The 21,812-nt window shown below is 47.2% G+C and overlaps 1 protein-coding gene across 1 annotated transcript in view; it reads left to right on the top strand.

The window, feature by feature from the left end:
• Igf1r (insulin like growth factor 1 receptor) overlaps window positions 1-21,812 on the top strand; it is a 285,642-nt gene that overhangs the window by 33,889 nt on the left and 229,941 nt on the right. The window contains exon 2 of the mRNA XM_036185489.1: window positions 16,344-16,889. Within this exon, the coding sequence (XP_036041382.1) occupies window positions 16,344-16,889 (546 nt within the window). The remainder of the gene's footprint in view (window positions 1-16,343; window positions 16,890-21,812) is intronic.

The raw sequence follows: 21,812 nt of genomic DNA on the forward strand, positions 1-21,812 counted from the left end.
TATGGAGGTGGGAGAGATGAGAGAGAATTTGAGGATTTGAGATGTGCTGTGGATATTGAGGACGTCTCGGTGATGATGGTTACAGAGAAAGGATCGTGGTAAAGCCCTTACACAGAAGGCAGTAAGAAGGCCAAGCCTGCCCCTTCTCTTCTTTCTCTGTCTTTGCTACTTCCAGAAGGCAAGCTTTGCATATGTCTTTATGCAGAGCAAGCATGCTCTGTCCTGCTCTATTTAAGAACAAATTTATTTTCTGTAATTTTTCAAATTAATGTGTCTTGGCTCTCTTCCTATAGTTTGATGATCTTTGTTCTTCAAGTGGCTTGGAGTATTATAATACACCCGTGTACTCTTGAGTTAAAGCAAGCAGCACACAATCACAGAGTAGAAAGTGGTAGTCCGCCCTCTTCTCTCCCTGCCACTCAGTGCCTATTGCCCTCTGCAACAGGGCACTGCCAGTTGGTCCCTGTCATCCCCTTGAGGTTCATGCCTCCCTGGATAGGCCAGCAAGGGGATGGGAAGAAGCGAACTGCAGAGAAATAATAATGGTATTTTTCAGAAAATACAAGTTGGATCACTGTTGTCCTTGAGACCTGCTCTTCTGCCCACACAAGCTTACTTGCTCTGCCTTCTTAAATAGACTTCTTTTTAGAACAGCGTTAGGTTTGCAGAAAGAGTTGCCTTGGTAGTACAGAGTTCTCCTGTGTACCATACATACGGTTTTCTCCATCAGCCCCCTAGGTCACCACGGTCTGTGAGTGAACTGAACTCAGTACTTGGAGCTTCCACTGGGGTGCTGCTATTTCACTGGTTGAGGTGTCCTGCAGGACACTGTGTGACCTTTTGCCATGTCATCTTAGCCGTTTCTGAGTGTGTAATGGTGCTTCAGCTCTCTGTCCTCCTTGGCCACCATGACAGTTTTAAGGAACCGTGCTCAGGTTTTATGCAGACTGTCCCTTAGTTTGAATCTGTCTAATGGTTTTCATATGGTTAAGCGAAAATGGGAGGCTTAAGGAACGGCCACGGAAGTGCTTCTTATCTCGTCATGTTAAGGGGACTATCACTGTCAGAGTTTTGGGAGATACTGTCAAATGTGTGTCCCTATTTGCCCAACCTGTGTGAGGATGGCATCCATGGAAGAGTAGCTAATGAATCAGAAGAGCAGGCATGGGGAGTTACAGATGGATGTTTCCTCCCCAGTGGCCATGTGTGGCCCACAGGAGAGAGTTGCTGCTGCCCTGTGGCCATGCTCAAGAATGGTGGCATTAGACCTGCAATTTTTTTTCCTCCAAATTCAGTAAGTGAAAGCCTATTTTATTTTGCATTCTTCTAATTGTGAGAGGCATATCCATACCCTGGAAACCTTAACATAGATGGTGGTGAGAACTGGAGTCTTCGGGGACATTTGGGAAACATCTGTTTAGTATAAGACTCTGGTTAATATATATATATATATATATATATATATATATATATATATATATATATATATATATATATATATATATATATATATATATTCTACCCTCAAGGAATCAAGCCTTTATCTAAAGCTCTTTCCACAACACTTACTGCCATGTTGCCTTTGGTCATAGACCCAACCACTTTAACTGCAGAGTTAGTTTGAGCCTTTTGTGTGCCCGCGCTCGCTCGCTCTCTCTCTCTCTCTCTCTCAGCCTGAGGATCCTCGTGTGTCTGACTCCCAGCACTGGGAGTGTAACCGTGTGTCACCCCTGCTTGGCTGTGTTACACGGGTGTCTCACTCCTGTGTCTCACACCTGTGTCCCACAGGTGCTGGGGTCAGACTCGAGTACTAACGTTTTTGCAGCAGGTCCTTCACTCACTGCCCCTTCCCAGCCTCAGGTCTATTGTCTTGGGTCTCATGCTTGATGGAGTGGAGACATGAGTGGTGAGGGTACCCGGGAAGAAACAAGCCCATCATCCAGTGTCATAAGATTCGGGATGGAGTGAGGCTGGACAGAACATGCATGGTGAGAGCCTGCATTTTAGTTTCCATAGTCAGACATGTTGCCACATGTTGCCTCATGTTCCTTATCCCTGTGTGCTGTTGGCCCCCAGCATTGAAGAAAGAGCTTGGGAAGCATGTGGAACATGTCTTTGGTGTTTACTTCATGAGGCTACATAGTCCCCACAGCTTCCTACCCTCACCTCCAGCCCTGCTGGCTGACCCCTGGTGAGTGTCCTTTTCTTGCTATGCCTTGTGGCTGGCTGGGGAGGCCTACCCCTGTGGGTCCTGTCTGAGATGAGCAGAAGGTAGCAGGCGGTGTTGACCACGGGTAGTGAGTGTTGACCCTGATATGTTTATGGTACCACATGCCTGTTGTGGGATAGGACTTAGTACCCTGTTGGAACGTGAGACTTTGGTTTGGGACTTCTCCTCCATGGCTGAGTGATTTCCTGGTCCTGCACCTAGAGTCTTACTCCAGGCAGTTTCCTCATGGAGGCGGATGGCTGCACATGGTTCTTAAGCAGGGCTGCTATCCTCAGATGCCGCCTCTTACTGCATACTGCAAGAGCCATACCCACAGGCTTAGGGGTCTCCAAGGCCTCCGCTTCCTGAGCACACCGAACACAGAGCCTTCCTTCGGGGCTTTCTCAACCCAGCGTGGATTTCTTCCTTGGCAGAATGCCCTTCCATTTTCTGTGCTCTGCTGCTGCCAGGGGTGGAGTTCTTCCAGGGTGTCCCTTCATGATGGGATAGAGGAGAAAGTGGGAGCGAGAGAACCGAACTTGAGTTCATGGTCCTTGGTATCTACTACCGAGAATGCGTTTGCTTATCTCTCAGCACTTAAGCTGCGTCCCTTTACGTCTCCGGCTTTTGATTGGTTTTTTTACATAATTGTTCTTGACAGCGTGGTGTATCCCACCTCCAACTTTTAAGCAAATTCACACCTTGTCCATACTAGGGTGTGATCAGGAAACAAAGTTGGACATTAGTTAGAAGCCTTAGCTGGAGCCTCAGACCACTCGGTACCATTTACTCTGTGCTGGCCCCAAGTCTCCCACAGGAACCTAACCAGTCGAAACCCAACTTCTGTGAGACTTTTAGGTCCTCATTTGTTTTGCGTCGTGCCTTTGGGGACACCGGCTGCCTTTCTGGATCAGGAATAGGGTGTGACCGGCCTAGTGTTCTTCCTTATCTTGGCACCTCAGTCTGCAGTGTTCCTGACTGCTGGGTTGAAGGAGCTGGCACTGGCCTCCTGCCTCATTGAGGAGGCTGGGCTTTGAAGGAAAAGGCCGCTTGAGATCATTAGAAATCTCCGTGTACTGGGGAGTTCCCTTCGTCCAATCAGAACCTGTGAAGACAGTGGCTAGAACTAAAGAAAACAGCCCCAGGCCTGGAGAGATGGCTGTGTGAAGAGCAAGCACTGGCTGCCATGCCATCAGGCAGCTCACAACCACCTGCTGCTGTAGTTCCTCTGAGGTCTCTTCTGGCTGCAGCAGGCAGCAGGCACATACACGGTGAGCATGCATATCCAGCACACACCCAGTAATAAGAAACTTGTAAACTTCCATTAAACATGTAGCCTTTTAGGTGGCAATTTTATTGTGTGTGTGTGTGTGTGTGTGTGTGTGTAGGGTCCCAATGTTTCTCTCAGGCGTCTTCCTCGATCGTTCTTCTCTTTATTTACTGAAGTGAAGTCTCTTGCGGGACCAGAGCTCATCATTTGCAGCTAGTCTAGTTAGCTGACCTGCCCTATCTGTTTCCCCAGTGTTGGGATTACAGGCAGCGGCCATGCCTGCCTGTATTTTTGTTTTTTATTTTTTTTATTATTATTATTATTATTATTATTATTATTAAGAGTTTGCAGTGTGAACTCTGGGCCTCTCGCTTGCATAGCAAGTGTTTTATCTAGTGAACCATCTAATCTCTAGTGGTAACTTAAAAAAAAAATCTTCCAAAATTTTTTCATTTTGATTCTCCCAGCGTGGGGTGGGGTGTGTGTGTGTGGATGTGTATGGGGGTGTATGGGCCTGAGGACATGCGGCAGTCAGAGGATGACTATGTAAAGTTATTTCTCTCCTTCCACCTTTATAAGGGTCCCAGCGATTGAAACCGGGTCACCAGGCTTGTGTGGCAAGCACCTTTACCCACTAAGCCATCTTGCTGGCACCCCTGATGGTAGCTCTTACTGTTAGGGGCTCTTCATGTCATCTGATTGCTAGCATCAAATGAAGGGTGTGCGTTGAAATCAAGGAGGCCAGCCCCTCCTCCCCCTACCGCACCCCCCTTGCAGAGGGACGTTTGAATGGTATCTAAGTGCTGCATGGAAGCAGCTGTCTACTTGGGAGTTGAGATAAAGAAGGGGATGTGATTTGATAGAAATGGGGAGTGAGTGGCAGCTGCCTGATGAAGCTGGAAGCCCGTGCTGGAGGTTGGTGAGATAGGCCTCTGTCCTCTGAGGATGCCTGCAGCGTTCTTGTGGTTATGTTCCGTTGTACCGTACCTTCTGTCTCCATTCTTCTTATGGGTTATGGCTTCTGTGGTCACACCCTTCATTTGTGGAAACGTGCTTTTTTAGGAGCATGGGGTCTGGAACAATAGGAATTTACCCCGAAAAGCTGGACTTTATCCTTTCACATATGGGCTGTGAAATAGAAAACGAAGCCTTGCTGAGCCTTCTCCAGCTTCCCTTGGTGTCTTTCTTGAGGGACCACGGAGGAGATGCTGACAGAGTTGTCTACCAGTCACTGTAGTGAAGTGCCTATGTTGATCAGATCACTCTCAGGGTACACAGTGTGAGAGTCAGCTCCTGACAGGAGCATCGTTTTCAGTCTTGAGAGAGATCTCCAAACAAGAATGAATGCTACACGTAGAATTGCATGCAGTAATCTAGATTTAAGCCCTTGCTCTATCTACCCTTGCTCCCCAATACCAGTGTGATCCCAAATAGGCCACATGGTCCTTATTTACCTTTAGTTTCCTTTGATGCACAACAAGCCAGTTAGGGACTGAAGAGATAGCACAGTCGTTAAGAGCACTTAGTGTTTCTGTTGAGGACCCAGGTTTGATCCCCAGCACACACATCAGGCAGCTCAAAAACCACCTGTCTAACTACAGTTCCAGGGGACCAGACTCCCTCTTCTGGCCTCTCTGGCCAACAGGCAGGTATGTGGTACACACACACACACACACACACACACACACACACACACACACACTCAGACATACATGTAAAATAAAAATAAATAAATCTTAAAACCAAGGCAATACAAGAGTTTCAGTGGCAATGCAATCAGTCTTATGAAATCGCAAAAATGGGCTGCATCACAGAAATGCTTGTTACCTTCGTAAGGAGTTTAGTATGATCTACCATAAATCCTTCCATGTGTGTTTGCTGAAGCTCCTGGTCTGCTTTCCCCAGCAGGTCACATGGGACCCAAACAGTCTTTCCCTAGGGTCCTGGCATGCTTAGTTTCTGTAGCTGTTCCCTGTGGTGGCTTTCTGCTGTCTGACTCTGTCTGCCTGTCACTTAGATGTTTTGTCCATTGGCTTCCCTGTCCAAAGTGTGGAGGCAGAAACAAACCCAGAATTTGGGGTCCCTTCCATTTCTTACTCTGTTACGGACCATTTAGGTGTAGCCTAAGATTGTCTTGAGTTTTGGGGGGAGAACAGGCACAACACCCCTTCATCACATACAGAAATTATATCTAATTAAGTTGCCTAAGTCTTTTTCACACCTCCTACATTTGTGCATTTCTTTTTTTGCACCCAAGTGTCCAAATAACATTATTTCCTCTCTGTTGCAATTCCAATCTGTTGATCTTTTTAGCTCTTGACTCTCTGATCCAGTGTGTTTGCCATCTCCCCTGGAAACTTGTCCTTGAATTAGAGGAACAGTTTTTATCAGTACCATCGATGATGGGACCAATAGAAACTCTGAAATAGATACAACCCAGAAAGAGCACCTTGCCCCCCCCCATCCTGTTTGTTCCTCAGCACCTTGCACTGTTACTCAGCTGTTTGATGTAGTTCCTATTTCCTCATTCTGTCAACGGGTGTGATGAGATTGTTTTCTGTAGCTCTGTAGACAAAGCATATGATCTTGGAAGCAGCCACTTTGCCAGGGAAGGGAAGGACACGTCAGAATCCCTCGTCCTGTGGTATGAATGCCGGCCTGTGGTCCATGACCCCCTGACTTCACTCTGCGTCAGCATTTCTTCCAGTTTTACATTTGGTTGATGATGGTTTTAGGATGCATATGGAAATGTCACTGCCATGTTTTAGGCTCATGTGCAAGGTATTGAGATGATGCTGAGAACTGAGACCTACGTGGACACTGGTTTCAGACATTTTCCCCCTGGTAGGGTGCTGGGAGCAGAGCTGGTGGGTGGTTGGGCCTGGTAAGTGGGGGACTCCTTTTTCGTAGAGAAATCCTAAATTCTGAGGGTATTTGTTCTTGGTGAGAATGAGAAGTACAGCTTGCCTAGATATCTTCTAGATACTTGGAGAATTTTATATATATATATATATAAATTCATAGTAGGGAGTCTGGAGGTATTAGAGTAGAGTACTAAGTGCAGAAATGACAGGAGATACATGATGAGGTGACGGTAGTGACAGAGGGGGATGGTGGGAGTGGGCAGGTTGGAGCCATAAGATCCCCACCCTTTCCCATGGTCCTTCACCAGGCAAGAGCTCTGTTGACATTCAGAAATACCTGCATTGAGGAAAACAACCCACAAAAGCTTAAAGTTAGAAGGTCAGTGGCAGGGGTCAGATTCTGTCCCTCAGTCACACAAGGTAGTGAGACGCTGTCACAGTTTGGTTTGCAAAAATGGTGGATTGCATATGGTATCTTGGCTTCTGCTCAAGAATCCAGAGCAGTGCGTGCCGGCACCCAGCCACCTTGGTGTGTCTGCCTCTTCATGAGCTGTGAGTTCAGAGCTCATCTCCTTGGAGAGTGAGTGAGTGCAGGACTCTTGCTGGACCTCTGTGCCTGTGTGTGTGCACTGTGGTAGAACCGTGGCCAAACCTGCCTTCTGTCCTGCCAGACTCTCTTAGATTTGTGGTAGTGGGTATGGTTCCTGGTCTGCCTTCAGCTGTTCTTCTACATTTGTGTGGCTACATTACGAGCAGGGTAAAATGGGATGGCCGTTTCCCTCTTCCCTTTAAAAAAATAAGACAAATGACATAGAAAATAGACTATGTGAGCCGTTTTCATAGTTTACATTCGTATAATTTATGTTAACCATATCTCTAGAATTCTTTTCATCTTGCAAAACTGTACCCAATACCCATTACACACAAACTCTCCACCCCTTGGTCTCTTCTGTTCCTGGTAACCACTTTTCTATTTTCTGTGCCTCTGATGTGTCTATTCTATGTACTTCATAAAGTAGAGTGATAGAACTCTGTTTAGATTGGCATGTTTTCCCTAGCACAGTGTCCTCAAGGTTCATTCATACTTGCCATACGTTAAGACTCTCATTCTCTTTTAAGGCCAAGTAGTGTTCTATTGAGCATCTAGATTTTGTTTTTATCTGTTCATCCTTTGGCCATCACTAGCTATTTCCATAGTTTGACTGCTGTGATGAATACTGCCACAAACATGGGTGTGTGATTCTCTATAGTTCCCACAGTGCCTGTCCCTTTTCAATGCTTTGTAGGTGTTGAGGCTCTTACCGGGGAAGCGTCCCCCTGACTTGAGTATCTTCTGGGTGAACTCTTTGTTGGTCTTGCCTGCATTTTCTTCTGTGTTCTTTGTCTCTTTCTGTCTCTGTTTCTCTCTCTCCCCCCACGCACACCACGCCCTCTGCTTCTCTGGTCCCCCACAATCTTGCCACCAGCTGCGTACTTGCAGGGACTTCTCTGAGTTCTGGTTTGGTGAAGATTTCAGTACCTGCTTGACTGTTCCATCTCTGTTGTCTCAGACTCAACATTTTATCATGCCTTGCAATTTATCTGTTTACTTAGAGGGCCCTTCCCTTGATCTGAGTGTGTGTCAGGTCCACAGCATGGACTCTGTGCCCTGACTGCAGCATGAACAGAGAACTTCTCTGGGTCACTGACACAGAGTGAGCGGCTTTCAGCCCTGTCAAGATGGGCCACCCCGTGAAGTTCAAAGTTTTTGTCACTGCTGACTCCCTGGGAAGCACTTAGCTTGGAATAAGCATTGCTTCCATATGTATTAGAGGAATTAATAAATTTAGTTCTAAACCAGTGTCTGAACCACAAGGAAACGGAGGTCCAGAGTGACAATGGCCCAGTCCTTCTGGACGGCCAGTTGGGACTCAGCATCACTCTCAACAAAATCCCCCATCAGAAGCCTCTGTGCTTCAGGAGCTGCAGGCCAGCAGGTATATGAGCACACAAAACTTTGCCTGTGTATTTACACTTTTATATTTTCACTTTTTTTCCAAGGTCTTCGTGTATGCCAGGCAAGGGCTGTCCTCCTGAATTACATCCCCCTAGCCCAGGGTTCCTAATTTGACGCCACCGTGGAGAATCAACATCATAGGGTTGGAGGAACATGCGAGTGAATGGGGTTTCCACACTGATGATTGGCTAGATTTTGGTAACTGGTTCATTAACATGAGCTCGGGTCACTTAAGGGAACTGGAACCTTGTAGGGTGAAGTAAGACACTCCGGAAATAAGCACGTGGCCTGTAAGCAGAAAAATGTAACAGGTCTGACAGGCAGAGCCAGCACGCAGGTGGACGGGTGTTGGGGTGGGTGTGTGTGGGGGGTGGGTGGGGGGACTTGACTTAGAATGCTTGCCTGCTTCTGAGGGGAAAGCTGCACCTCAGGAGAGGGAAAAGGAAATGGGAGGCCTTTCTCTGTGAGCCAATCCATACTCACTGGGGGCTTGTCCTGGTTTGGGGGTTCCCGAAGGGTCTCTCTGTACCAGCTTCTAGCTGTGCAGTTCACTGTTGGGAGTACAAGGTGAGGATGAAGGTATGTGAGCTGCTGAGGCTCAGTCCTGGGAAGGCCTCCCAGTGAGGCAGAGCGTGGTGCCAGGTGGGGGGCAGATATTACCTACTGGACCCTGTATGTTGCCTAAAAAATAGCAACCACAGGGAGTGGAAATAATGGAAAGGGTTTAGAACCTTTTTCAAGGGTGTTATTTTAAAACAGAGACACCTTGAATATTGGACTTTTGGATATTTTAAGACCAGAAAGGCATGTAGAATACCTGTCAAAGCAAATCAAGTTGTTTTTAGGAAGATCTCTGAAAACATTTGTCCTTTTGCTAAAGCAAATCCAACTCCATCCTGCACACACATAGCTGTGTGGCTGCAGATATTTTACATGGAGGGGACGCTGGAGTGTGTCTCCTTGCCTTGGAACTAATTTTCTGTAACTTTTCCATTTCTTAATTGGCATGGTGGATAAAAGCATCTCATCCATCTCTAAATTCCTTGGTTTTCATGCTCTCAGCCTTCAGAACTGTGTTGTTGGCGCATAGATTTTTAGATTGTTTCTATGGTGAGATGGCTCTTCTGTAGGACGGCAGAGAACAGTTTGCACATCCAGATTACACTGTTTTTTAATTTCTGTTCTCAGAGTCACCCATGTAATGGAAATCCCTTAACATTCCTATCATTGCTTTCACTGATTGAATGTATCAGGTGGCCCGGCTGTCTGTCTGTATGAAATAGAAATGTACATATACAGTGTAAACACGTCCTCGTTGACACATGAAGATAAAAGGCTTAACATGAATTGTGTCTGTTTACACTTAACACAGAAAATTCTACTCTGACAAACTCTGGAGTATCACTATGTTTGTTACCATAATATCCACCTCCACCCCCACCCCCGAATCTGGTTTTCTGGTTAGGTGCAGTTTACTGCAGGTCAAGGCCCAACTTCTACCTCCCCCTCCTCCCAGAGCCCTGGGCTTGTGTTCTCAGATGCTAAAGGGCAGCAGAATCAGCTGCGGTGGGGGCACTTGGTATTCGCTTTTCCACCTCATTTTTTTTTCTTCTTGGCCTTAGTGTGTCTCATGTTGTCTGTATGGGCTGTTTTTCTTGCTAGCTTAGGCAAAGTCAAGAAATAGTGGTGCAGGGCCGAGGAAATGGCTCATTGGGTAAAAACACTTGCCACGCAAGCATGGTGACCTGCCTGTGTTTGAATCCCAAGCACTCAGGTAAAAAGCTAGGCATGCCTGTGTGTACCTATAACCTCAGCATTTGGGAATGAGGAGGATGTGGAGGCAGGTGGGTTCCAGGGTAGCTCCCTGATAGCTCATCTGGCCAAAATGGCAAGCTTCTGGCTCAGTGAGAACTTTTCTGGTGGCAGGAAGGTGAAGAACACAAGAAGACAAGTCCTCTCTCTACCTTCTGCATGCACAGGCAGGCATGTGTACCTGTGTGCACAAGTGCAGCGCACGCACGCGTGCACACACACACTCACACACTCACAGAGGCAAGGAGGCTTTTCCCTGGGTCACACTGCAGATCTTAGTGGGTACAGAGGAAGTGTAGTGACGAGAGAGAGAATCAAGGGGTGTTTTCCTGCATCTCACCGCCTCTTATAGAGTGGTAGCTGAACCATCAACATCGGCATCTGGCATTTCTCAGATGTACAGATTTGGGGGCCACTTTGTGATTTAGCAAGCCTCTGAGATGTGGCATGGTTCTGCTGCGTGCTGGGGAGTTTGAATGCCGTCCTACATGCAAAGTGCAGCAGGCCCCCTGAGTGCATGCCTCGGTCTGTTTCTGGCCTCTGTCCTGCTCTATGTCCTTACTCTCTCTGCTGTACTTGCTGCATCCCTGGAGTTCCCTCAAGCTGCCGCCAGTCTCTGCCTGGGTGCCCTGCCCTTTATCCTCGTTAGACATAATTTTGGGTCCTAGAAACAGAAGTAGAACAAAACCTTGCCCATCTGGAGACTATCTTCAGGGATTCCGTCCTCTTTTTTCCCCACTCTCAGAGGCCGGCCTGTGGATCTATGGAAGATTTTTTTTCTCCCCCATCAGTTTGGCAATTGCTCGAGAGGGGTTTGTTTGTTTTCCCTGTGCCAAGTTCATTGACAGCAATTCTCTGCCATGCCTTTCCAGTCACCTTGACTTGGACAAAGTGACGCCATCTAGAAGTGGTTTTCGTTGACTGAATTACTGGTACCAGTGGATTCATTTTAAGAGACGTGACTCTTACAGTGAGCCGCGGGCTAAGCCAGACTGGGCTTCTTCCACAATGCAAAGGCTTGGCTGTGTTGGATCTCACCCTCAGAACTGGAGGTGGTTGGTTGCCCAATATGTCTTACTTCATCATCTGCCTTTAGACCTGCCTTTTATTCTCAGCAATAAACTATGACTCCCCCATCTTTCTGAAGGAATGTTGATCAAAATTGAAACCATTTTTGTTAAGTGGATCACTGAATAGTATTCTTGAGTGGGGATTGTTGGTAGGTTCGGCAGTGGTTTTGCTGGCATTCTTCCTGTTAGCAGTATTTAGGTTGGTGTCCGAGAATAGAGGCATGCTTTTGATAATGCTGAGCCAGTGACGTGGCCCTCACTGGACCCCCGACAACAACAGCAGAAAGCAGTCACCTGACTGTTGGCACTGTAGTAGCAACACCCCGTTTTACAGGTGAAGAAAATGAGGCTTAGAGATGGAGGTTGTTCACTTGAGGGTGTGAGCCCATAAAGGACATTCCAAAGGGTATTTTAGGGTTCAAGTCCCAGTTATGCTCTTTGTCACGTTCCGGGACCCCATGATGTCTTGCACGGGACAGATGCTAAACAGTGGAAGCTCATCTTTTGTGTAACTCTTCCAGACATTCAGGTACCCAGCCTCGGGAGGTTTTTCTCATTCAGATATTTTCCATCAGCCTTTTTCTTAATTAGAAGTTCTTGGGATTTATGTTCCAAATGTGTGTAGACTGTTTATGCCATTCCCTTGAGTTCTGAGACTATAAATTCTGCCAGTTGACTTTTAGATAATACCCAGCAGGCTTTGGAAAGAGGGACTCACCTCACCTGAAAACTTTATTAAGATGGTGTCTTTGTAGAAGTGAGTTGTGGCCTGGTGCCACGCTACTGACTGGTGGCCTCCATCTGCTTGGCTTCTGCTGTCCTTGTTCCCTGGTTGGACGCTGCCACTGGAGACCACCCCCGACCCTTCCCAGCACTGTCCTTTCTCCCTCTCCCTGGCTGCCTGCATTCCCATCAACACTTACTATTCTTCGTAGACCACCTGGGATCCTTCATTTTGAAACCAACGCTACATTCTGAAAGCAAGTGTTGGGGTCATTTTGGATCTGCCAAGTATCTGTTGGCTTTGAAAGGAGCAAGGGTGTTTCCTGATTGCCTGCGCTCAGCTGTGAGCAGAGGGCGTGTCTGCTTCGCAATCTGTGGAGTGTTTTCTCGGTCCGTGCATGGATTCTTTGACAGGCAGGCATGCTACATTCGATTTCCTGTTTGTGGCTTGTGCCTTTTGAACACTGTGCTCTCATTCACAGCCCCACTAGATCATCCTCTGTTTCCGTTTCTGTCACAAAACACCCAAAGACCAACAGTGTTGGTCAGAATCCAAAATGGCTGGGTGCTGAGTCCTGCCTTGTATTTTGTGGCTTGGGCTTGTCTTCTCTTCTGGAATAAGTGGATAGTTTCTTCCTATTTTTTCCTTTGTTCTATAAATGGGGTTGGGGGTTATAAATAAGGAAATGGCTCTTCTATGGAAAAGAGCTTCCAGTCCCTGCTCTGTGTGGCATGTGGCTTCTGTTCCCAGTGGTCTTCACTGCGCAAAGAGGCCAGCTAGCAGAAGGAAGCAGGTTCTGTATACAGTCTGCATGTCGATGGCATGTGAAAGACACTTGAGTTGAGTCTCTATGCTTCTTCGCTTAGTCCTGATGGTCTATCATCTGTTGGAGATAATAACAAAGGACCTGATACCTAATAGTTTTAGAACACAATCAAGCACGTTTGATATGGTAGCACAGTTCAATACTCCTGTAGAATTAAGATCAAATTAATACATCTTCTTTATAGAGGTACAGAAGGAATAGTATTTTTTAGGCTGGGCCCAGGATTTTTTTTTTTTTCCTTTTCATTGCAGATAAATGACTTGGTGCCATTATTCTCCAGGGCTTTTGAGTCAGGAACCAGAAGCTGGGTAAAAATGAAGTGAAAAAATGAGAGCCGTGGAAGGAGAGGGGAGCTGGAGAATAGTTGGGGGACTGTTGAAGCTCTCGTATCTGCGTAGAGCTCTGATGATTTTTAGGTTGTAACCTGCTGGAGGAGAGAATGGAGCAGTGTGTGAAGGGGAAGCCCTATCAATAGGCTTGTGGCGGGGGGCTGGGCCTGTGGGAGGCTAGTGAGCAAGTGTGCTAAGCAGGGATATGCTAGAAGATGGCATAGCAATAGGTGGACCTGAACTCTAAAAGAATCCTATTGGGGGTGGGTTGGATGAAGGTCTTGCTGTCACTCAGGCTGATGATGACAGTGGTCAGATCAGAGTTACAGAGGTGTAATAGCAAAGACACGGTACAGTTCATTTATGTACCATGTATGTGTCCTCTGGTGTCCGCCCTGTATTGAGTGGAGTGTGAGCCCCTGAAGACATAACTTGTGAACTAAATAGAAAATAATTTCCATCCTTCTGGAGCTACCTTCATGATGGGAGTAATCAGAGTGAGAGAATATTGAGAAGAGAGGCTGGAGCTGGGCTCCCAAGGGTGTGGATGTACCCTCAATGGGAAGGGATGGGGTTGGAGGTGAGCATGACAAAGAGGAAGAAGGGGTTAATCATGAGAAAAGCCCCTAAGAGTCTATTAGGTTTGGAAGGGAAGCCCAGAGGTGGGTGTTACTAGACAGCATGTGTTGCAGGTGACCCTGGAATACTTATTACTGGCCTATGTTCTAGTCAAGAATATATGTATATATCTGCCCACTCCCATCTCAGTGAGCTTTCTAATAACTCCTCTGTTTCCCTCCCTGACACTCTTCAACTCCCCAGCTTCCATCTTGTTCAGTGATGCTGCCATATAACTTGCTCATGCCCAAAGTAAGTCTTCCCAATTATTGTCCTTTACCTGGCACACATGCTGTCTAATAACTTGCTCGTGCCGGAAATAAGGCTTTGTTGACTGCTCTGCATCCGTTTCATCATCAGCCACATGAAGGAACCAGACCAAATGGATTCATAGTCTAGGTTCTCAAGTTTTGTCCATTTGTCCCGCTACCCGCCTCATCGTCCTACCCCTGCACAGTTCCTTCAGTGGCTGTAATGCCTACGGAACTACTCCACTTTGAGTCCCTCCTGGATTAACCATCCACAAGGCCTTTCTTGGGCTTCTCTCCCATATTGGGTCCTGGAGAGGGACTCCATTCCTACGAGGGTAGTGTTCATCCCCACCTGAGAGCCACCTTGCTGGGATTCTCTCAGGCTCATTTCCTTTGGTCCTTCATTGACTCCATGACCTCCTGTCATTCTGCCTAGCTCTGGCTTCTGTAAGATCACAGGTTGTTCAAAACCCTGTCTCTGATGCTACCTCTCCTTTGTCCTGTTGGAAATTAGAATAGGCTTTCCCTGTGCATCCCACTCATCTTGCCCGGTCTTGATTGACAGTTGTTCACCATGGATTTTAGCTCCCGGTTTTTGTTATGAGCTTCTCTGTCACTCATGGAATCAAATTAATGAATTACATGGGCCAGAAAACTTTGGCGTCTGAAAAGCTTTAGTAGTGGTTAGGATTGTAAATACTACGGAAGTTTATTAACCAAGGCTCTTTTTCTGTGTGCATTTCAATTTTTTTTTTTTTTTTAAATAAAAGGTTTAGGGTCCAGATTTCCAGACTCTAGAAAGATGGCTCAGTGGTTGAAAAAACGGCTTCCACGTCAAGTGATTCTCAACACTCTTAACTTCGTCTCTGGAGGATCTGACACCCTCTTCTGGCCTCTGTGGGCACCTACCTGTACTCATACACGTGCACACACACAAAATGAGTTAAAAATAAAGAAAAGAAAGGGCCGGGCGGTGGTGGTGCATGCCTGTAATCCCAGCCCTCGGGAGGCAGAGGCAGGCGGATCTCCGTGAGTTCGAGGCCAGCCTGGTCTACAGAGAGTTCCGGGACAACCAGAGCTGTTGTGACACTTAGAAATCCCGTCTCCCCCCCCCCCCCCCCCCCCCCGTAAAATAATAAGGAAAGAAAAAAAATTCTAATGTTGAGGCTATCTTACCAAGCCGTTGTAACCCACAAATGCCTGAGCAAGTTTTTCTACTTCTAGGTGTGTCCTAAGAAAGTACTCTTGGATACCTGGAACACTGCTTATAATGTGAGAAACTAGAGTGACCAAGTATCTTAACAATAGGGAATCAGTTAAAAGGGAAAAAAAGGACTTGTACTGATTAATAATTTAAAACTAGCTTCCCCTTTTAAATAAAAAATGAGTGTGCCTGTGCACATGTGCCCATCAGGACACCTCGCTGGAGTTGGTTCTCCCCTTCCACAGTGGGTCCCAGGGATCGAACTCAGGGTTGCTCATCAAGTCCCTCCCTCCCTCTCCCTGCTGAGCCACCCCACAGGCACCTAATTTTTCTCTTTAAAAAATGATGCTGTAGAAAGGCTGGCTTGGTTAAAATTCATGTTGGTTAAGTGAAATAAATCTATTTACAAATGTTACGTTCTTGTCTGATTTTATGTCATTATTTGCAGAGAAAGGACAATTGGCATAGGTAGATGAATGCTGTTTGTCTGTGACTGTTGAGATCATTAATGATTTTTTTTACAGATTGGCTATTGCCTAACTTCTGTAGGAAACATCTTACTTGGTTAACACGGCTCATTGCGGTAAAAGTTGGAAGTGTATGCCTCTTTTTTATTCATACAGTCTTTGGTTCAGTTATTTCTTCTACCCATATCAAATGGTGTCTGCTCTCCAGGTCACAGTAACTGTTCATGAGTAGATGTCATTGTTGGGTGTCCTTTGGGCTGGACACAGTAGTAGGTTCTTGGCCTTGGCTGCCAAGCTTTTGTCTAGGTACTGCCAGCTTGCACTCCACGGAAGGAGTGGGGACTGAGCAGCTTGGCAGCTCTGGGCTAGCCTAGGCTGTATCATGGACTTTTGCATGCAACCCTGTGTGACTTTGGACTGAAAGCTTTAGTTTGGGTGGTTAATGTAGCTGGCTCCTCCCACAAGTCAGTGAGCATGTAGCATAGTGTCTGGGTCAGTGTGGGTGCGTGAGTGACTGGAACCAGAGAGCTATGCAGGTGTGCAGTCTGAAGCACATAGCTTTAGTCTGCACTGAAAAACCCAATGTCTTTTATGATAATACAGGTTTCATGGAAACTCTCTGTTTGGGGGCGGGGCTGGAAAGTCATTTTAAGAATGATCTCTGTTTAACAATATCCGGCTCTGCCCTCTTGTCTCCCTTCAGTTTGCGGGCCCGGCATCGACATCCGCAATGACTACCAGCAGCTGAAGCGCCTGGAAAACTGCACGGTGATTGAGGGCTTTCTCCACATCCTGCTCATCTCCAAGGCTGAGGACTACCGAAGCTACCGCTTTCCCAAGCTCACGGTCATCACCGAGTACTTGCTGCTGTTTCGAGTGGCCGGCCTCGAGAGCCTGGGTGACCTCTTCCCCAACCTCACGGTCATCCGTGGCTGGAAACTCTTCTACAACTACGCACTGGTCATCTTCGAGATGACCAATCTCAAGGATATTGGGCTTTATAATCTGAGGAACATTACTCGGGGGGCCATCAGGATCGAGAAAAACGCTGACCTCTGTTACCTCTCCACAATAGACTGGTCTCTCATCTTGGATGCGGTGTCCAATAACTACATTGTGGGGAACAAGCCCCCAAAGGAATGTGGGGACCTGTGTCCAGGGACCTTGGAGGAGAAGCCCATGTGTGAGAAGACCACCATCAATAATGAATACAACTACCGCTGCTGGACCACACATCGCTGCCAGAAAAGTAAGTGCGGAATCATGGGACTTCTGTTACCTGCTGCTTCCTCCTCTCCCCCCCCCTCCTCCCCCTCCTCCTCCCCCTCCTCCTCCCCTCCTCCTCCCCCTCCCCCTCCTCCTCCCCCTCCTCCCCCTCCTCCTCCCCCTCCTCCCCCCTCCTCCTCCCCCTCCTCCCCTCCTCCCCCCCTCCTCCTCCTCCTCCCCTCCTCCTCCTCCTCCTCCCCCTCCTCCCCCTCCTCCTCCCCTCCTCCCCTCTTCCCCTCCTCCTCCTCCTCCTCCCCTCCTCCTCCTCCTCCTCCCCCTCCTCCCCCTCCTCCTCCTCCTCCTCCCACCCCCCAATCTAGGCAGGGAGGTTCTCTCACATTTCCATACTGCCTGTGGAAGTTGCCTGAGGATGTTGAGGGGTTGGCCTTGGCTAGCTTTCCTGTGGAGGTGGAGCCTCTGAGAGTACAGGATTGGGGCCTGGATTCAGGCTACTGTGGCTTCTGTCAAGTCTGGTTAGAAATGATTTTAACTGTATTGGGTGGATAGTAGTTTACTAATCTTTAGCCTGTCTGATGAGAAAAAGAGACTTGATCCGCTTTGTAAGTCCCCAACTCTGGGCAAATGGGAGCTTCTTACAGGTCAATTATTGTGTCTTTTGTGTAAAGGGATATATAATATCATCATCATCATCATCATCATCATCGAGAACAAGAGTTCCTTCTCATGAATGAACTTGAATAAAGGAACAGCATAACACTCACCAGTGTCCTGTGAAAGTTACCTATGGCTTTCAGGACACTGATACTTAGGAGACCTGGTTTAATATGGAACACTTGATAGGTAGGAGGCCTATGTGCTAGTTTCCAGGAGTCCCTGGTTCAGTCTCTGCTTGACACAGCTCTGTAAGAGGGTGTGATTTTGAACCATTGGATTTTCATTTCTTTTCTTGTATACCTGTTGTGAAAGTCTTGTGCAGCCCCTTAGTGAAGAAAACTTGAAAACATCCAGCAGTCCAGGAGTTACGTGGTGCTGCTTGAAGCTTGCTTGTCTGTCTACAGTACACACATTTTCTTTGTAGAATACCTGAACTCTTCTCCTAATGTGACAAATGCCATGAGAATCAAGTTCTCGTTTTGTTTTTTTAGCTAGACTGTGGCTCAGGGCATTTGCTTTATTGCATTCAATAATTCAGTGATATTTAGACATAGTGGCCGTCAAGGTTTCTCTCAGCATGTCAACTATTATTTAATGATTGACCCAGTTAAAGACCCAAAGAGTCCATATACCCTAACTAGTTGTGAAGAGCTCCCCCCAACCCCAAATTGTTCAGCTCGTCTAATCTGTGAAGTGTATATAATCAGCAAATGCAAGGTCAGCCCTCACACAGACCTGATTTTACCATCTCTTTGGTTGAGGAGGACAAAGTAGGAAGTCATACACTGTTATGCTTTCTGTAGCTTGATTCCCCCCCCCTTTCTCTCTCCTGTGTGTGTGTGCGTGTGCGCATGTGTGTTGGAGAGGGATTGTAAGGTGAGCTGTGTGTATGAGAAACACTGGTAGGAGCCAGGATCCCACTGGCTACTGGCTAGTACCTTGAAGAGCTGAGTGGAAGATACTTTCCTGGTTGATTAAAACAATTCCCTATCTCTGTCTTAACTATGGTTTGGGGGGGAAAAAAACCAGTCATCTTTTTGGTTGTGTTCGAGATAGGGTCTCAGTCTGTCGTTGCGGCTGGCCTAGAACCTGCTACACTTGAATTCATGACAGTTCTCCTGCCTCAGCCTTCCAAGTCCTGGGATTACAGGAATGAGTTACTTTGCCCATTGTAACAAGTTTTTGTTTTTATTTATTGAATTTTTAAAAAATCTATTTTGTCTGCAAGTATGACTGTTCACCACAAGAGTGTGGTTGTGGTGTCCTTGGAGGGACCAGAGTTATAGCCAAGTGTGAGCTGCCGTGTGGGTGCTAGAAGCCCCAGCCTGGGTTCTCTGAAAGAGCGGCCAGTGCTCTTAAGAGCTGAGTCATTTTTCCAGGCCCCTCCCCCCCATTTTTTGTTTTTAAAGTAGCCTTGGCATTTGAAAAATTTCATCTTAAATGAGAAATAAGAGTCTGGGGTGACTGGACTGGCCAGCTCTTCTGAGTTGGGGTGAGTCCTGTTCCCAGAGCCGTCATGTTACCTTTAGTGGTGACCAAACTAAGTCTCGACAAGCATTTCCGAAGTGTATAAGCTGTGCACAAAGGAGAAGTGCTGTTTCCAGCATCATTAGATAACACCTGCTCAGCGATTCACAGACGCCTTTGTCTCACCACGGCTTTTCAGTGGTTTCTGACTGGCCAGTTTCTGAAGAAGTTCAGGGCAGAGATAAGGCCTGTATTGTGGGTCAGAGTCTAAGGTCTGTAGCCAGAAATTACCAAGTCATTTAAATTGCATAGGCTGTGGTTTCTTCATCTTCAAAATGTCATGAAACCTGCCTCCCTCACAGAGTTGATGGAAGGTTGAAAAGAGAACAATGAAAAGTAACCAGGGTTCGAAATTGAGCCCTGGTGCCAGAGTGCCTGTTGACTGGAACTGATCTTCCCAAGGCTGTGCTCTGCAGCCTTTCCCTTGGCCAGCTGTACCAGTCCGGGTGACGTGTTTTGTGATTTAACAATGGCATGCTTGCTTGAAACTGCTGAGTCCATTCAAGGATACTGTTTTCTTACCTTGTCCTGAGCACTGAGCCATGGTCACAGGTTTGTGTGGGTTTTTTTATTCTGCTAGAATTCTTCTGTGTCGATTCCTGTACAGTCTGTGCTGTCCCATGTGTTGTAGCCACTAGCCACGTGTGCCTGAACCGTATGGCCTACTTCAAGTAAGCCCCCCTGTGGGGGTAAAATTTCCGGTGAGTAGTATAGGAAAAATCCTTGAAAGATTCCATGCAGGATTTTTTCTTTATTTAAAAAATTGATTCTATGATGTAATACGCTGTGATAGATATTCTTGAAAAAGTAAAGTATGCTATTAAAATCAGTTCACCTGCCTCCCTTTACTTCTGGATGTCGCCAGTAGAATGCTTGCAGTACAGATGGCTGCTGTTCTCTTTCCTCTGGAGAGTGCAGCTTCAGCAAGCTTCCTCTGAGGCTGAGTTCTTTCCCTCCGTTGTCTCCAGACAACTCCCTTCAGTCACACTGCCTCTTCCTTCTCATCCCCGGCCAGAGCCCTTGATCATCACTCAAGGAGCCGGGGCAAAGGCATTGAGTCTACAGAATGCCTACCTTGAGTTCACGTGAGCTGAAACGAATAGGTGAAGACCAATAAGTGAAGACTTCCCGGAAGCCGGCTCCTGCTGGATAGTGGCGGAAGAGGAGGGAACATCGGCACGTGGAGAGAAATACGGAAGCGTGCGTTGACAATGGGCCGCTCTTACTGCCCTTCTTGGATCATGCCTGCTTGCCAGCTGTGTGGAGGAAGCCCACTGGAGAGGGGCTGCTTTATTGGTTGCCTTTTCTGTAAAATCTGTATGATTTTATGCAGGCTTGCCTTGTTCCTAAATAGTGAGGGGACCTGAAGGAAATGTGTATGGCCTGTTCACTTTAGTAAGGAAGCAGACTGGCGGTGTCTTCATTCACGTTTGATCACTGGCTCCTCCCTCCCTCCCTCCCTCCCTCCCTCCCTCCCTCCCTCCCTTCCTTGTTTTGAAATGGCTTTTGCTTCTTCTCCATCTTCACCTGTGGCTGCTGTTTGTCGGCCTTTTCTCCATCTAAGCTTTAGTAGCTGGTGGTTTTCAATGGAACTTAGTCTGTTTGGGCTACTGTGACAAAATTTCACAAGTGGGATGGCTTACAAACAAGGGATTTGTTTCTCACAGTGCTGGAGGCTGGAGGGCCAAGGAAAGGTGCCGACAGCAGTTTCTCTGTCTGGTGAGGGCCTGCTGTCTGGATTCACCTCATCTGTCCCCCATGCCTTCACAAAGTGGGAAGGGGAGGCAACTTTCCAGTGACTCTTTCACAAGGGCATTAATCCTGAGAGCTCCATCCTCATGACCTAATCACAAAACCTCCCCTCTTAACACCATGTGATCAGATACTAGATTTTGACATGGGAGTTTTGGAAGACATCATGATTCAGACCAAGGCGTGGCCAGGCTCTCAGCCCCTTCTCCCTCTTCATTGCATCTACTAGTTCTTTAGCATCCTCCTGTCCCAAGGCCAGCCCTCTTTTTTTTTTAGCTTTTTTTGTTTTTGTTTTTGAGACAGAGTTTCTCTGTGTGGTCCTGGCAGTCTTATTTAGGGTTTCTATTGCTGTGAAGAGACACCATGACCATGACAACTCTTATAAAGAAAACATTTAGTTGAGGTAGTGGCTCACAGTTTCAGAGGTTCAGTCCATTATCATCAATGGCAGGGAGCATGGCGGGTGTGCAGGCAGACATGGTGCTGGCTACATCTTGATCAGAAGACAACAGGAAGTGGACTGTGACGCTGGGAGTAGCTTGAATATAGGAGACCTCAAAGCCCGCCCCCACGGTGACACACTTCCTCTAACAGCACCACACCTCCTAATAATACCACTCCCTTTGGGGGCCATTTTCTTTCAAACCACCGTACTGGCCATCCTGAAGCTGGCTCTGTAGACCAGGCTAGCCTCAAATTCAGAGATCTGCCTGTGTCCACCTCCTAAGTCACCCAGCTTCTTTTTTGAGCTTTTAACTGCATCCATTCATATGAAGACCACCCCAGCAGCTGACATGGAATGTCTCCACGCTTCTGCACTTTTTCTGTATTCCCCCCATGGGGGACGGCACTGTTGTCCCCCTAGCTAGTGCGAGGCTTCCTTTTCTGATTGGCCGTCCACGCCCTTAACATCCCCAGTACTGCTTCCCTCTGCCAGCCTCCACCCTGCTCACCTCTTAAGTGCCATACATAGCTCTTCTCCAGCCTGCTGCTCTGTGTCCTCGCACTTTAC

This window comes from Onychomys torridus, chromosome 1 (genome assembly GCF_903995425.1).
Source record: "Onychomys torridus chromosome 1, mOncTor1.1, whole genome shotgun sequence".
NCBI lineage: Eukaryota > Metazoa > Chordata > Mammalia > Rodentia > Cricetidae > Onychomys > Onychomys torridus.